Source organism: Poecile atricapillus, chromosome 37, assembly GCF_030490865.1.
Source record: "Poecile atricapillus isolate bPoeAtr1 chromosome 37, bPoeAtr1.hap1, whole genome shotgun sequence".
Lineage (NCBI taxonomy): Eukaryota > Metazoa > Chordata > Aves > Passeriformes > Paridae > Poecile > Poecile atricapillus.
In genome coordinates this window covers 2829847-2831294 of record NC_081285.1, presented here as the reverse complement: position 1 = coordinate 2831294, position 1448 = coordinate 2829847, and the positions used below count along the sequence as shown (strand labels likewise).

Below are 1448 nucleotides of genomic sequence, written 5' to 3'. Positions count from 1 at the left end.
GGGCGTGGCCTCGCCTGACAGGGGGGCGTGGCCTCCGTTCCGCAGCGGGGTGGGCGGTGACCAATCAGCGCCGCGCGTGGGCGGGGTCCGGGCGGGCGCTGCCCAATCAGAGCTCGCGATGCGGCGAGGCAGCCAATCAGGCGCGGGGGGGGCGTGGCCGGCGCGGCGGCGGCGATGGCGGAACGCGGCGCCCCCCGCGCCCCCCCCGGGCCCGGAGCCCCCCCGGGACCCCCCCCGGGCCCCCCCCGCGCCCCCCCCCCCGGGCCCGGAGCCCCCCCGGGACCCCCCCCCGGGCCGGTGCACATGAACCTGTTCGCCACATGGGAGGTGGATCGCAGCTCGCCCAGCTGCGTGCCCAGGTGAGGGGGGGGGGGTGGGGACCCCCCGGGACCCCCCGAGCCCGGGATCCTCCGTGGGGAGGGGGCTTCGCGTCCCCCCGGGGGTCCTGAGGGGCTGGGGGGGGTCCCGGGTGGGGGGAGGGGGTCCCACCTTGGGGATTTTGGGGGCTCTGGGGGGGTCCCGAGGGACCCTTTTTTGGGGGGGGGGTCTCTGGGGTAAGACCCCCCCTCCCCGGACCCCCCCCAGGCTGTTCAGCCTCACCCTGCGGCGCCTCGTGCTGGTCCGGGAGGTGGCCAAAGACCTGGGCTCGGTGGTCATCGCGGTCAAGCTGCAGGTGGGGGGTCCGGGGGGGTCCTGGGGGGGTCTGGGGGGGTCCTGAGGGGGTCTCGGGGAGTCTGGGGGGGTCTGGAGGGTCCTGGGGGGGTCTGGGAGGGGCCTGGAAGGATCTTGGGGGGGTCCTGGAGGGGTCCTGAGGGGGTCTCGAGGGGTCCTGGGGGGGGTCTGGGGGGGTCTGGAGGGTCCCAGGGGGGGCCTGGGGGGGTCCTGGGGGGTCCTGGGGGGGATCTGGGGGGGTCTGGGGGAGGTCTGGAGAGTTTTGGGGGGTCCTGGGGGGGTCTGGGGGGGGTCCTGGGGGGTCGCCAGGGCTCTGGGCAGGGCAGTCCAGCTGTGAAATTGAGGGGAGGGGGCTCTGGGGGGTCCTCAGGGGTCCCTGGAGGGGCTGGGGGGGTCCCCAAGGACCCATGGGGGGGGTTGGGGGTGTCTGGGGGGGTCTTCGGGGGTTTGGGGGGGGGGGGGGGCGCGAGGTCCCTTTTTGTTTGGGGAGGGGCCCCAAGGAGTTCCGGGGCCCTTTTGGGCGTTTTTGGGTTTTGGGGGTCCCCGCGGGGGTCCCGACCCTGCCCCTCCCCTCCCCCCCCAGGGCTCCAAGCGGATCCTTCGCTCCAACGAGATCCCGCTGCCCCCCGGGGGCCCCCCCGAGACCGAGGCTGCAGCTCACCTTCTCCCTGCAGGTGCTGGAGACCCCTCCCCACCGCGGGGACCCCCCAAACTGACCCCCAAAATCCCCCCAAAATCCCCCCAAAATCCACCCAAAATCCCCCCCAAAATCCCCA

The 1448-nt window shown here is 75.1% G+C and overlaps 1 protein-coding gene across 1 annotated transcript in view; it reads left to right on the top strand.

Annotated features, from left to right (window-relative positions):
• Positions 1-289: 289 nt before the first annotated feature.
• Positions 290-1448, top strand: part of LOC131591049 (neurexin-2-beta-like) — a 15864-nt gene continuing 14705 nt past the window's right edge. The window contains exons 1-3 of the mRNA XM_058861477.1: positions 290-359; positions 586-673; positions 1256-1346. Coding sequence (XP_058717460.1) covers positions 304-359; positions 586-673; positions 1256-1346 — 235 coding nt within the window. The 5' untranslated portion in view covers positions 290-303. The remainder of the gene's footprint in view (positions 360-585; positions 674-1255; positions 1347-1448) is intronic.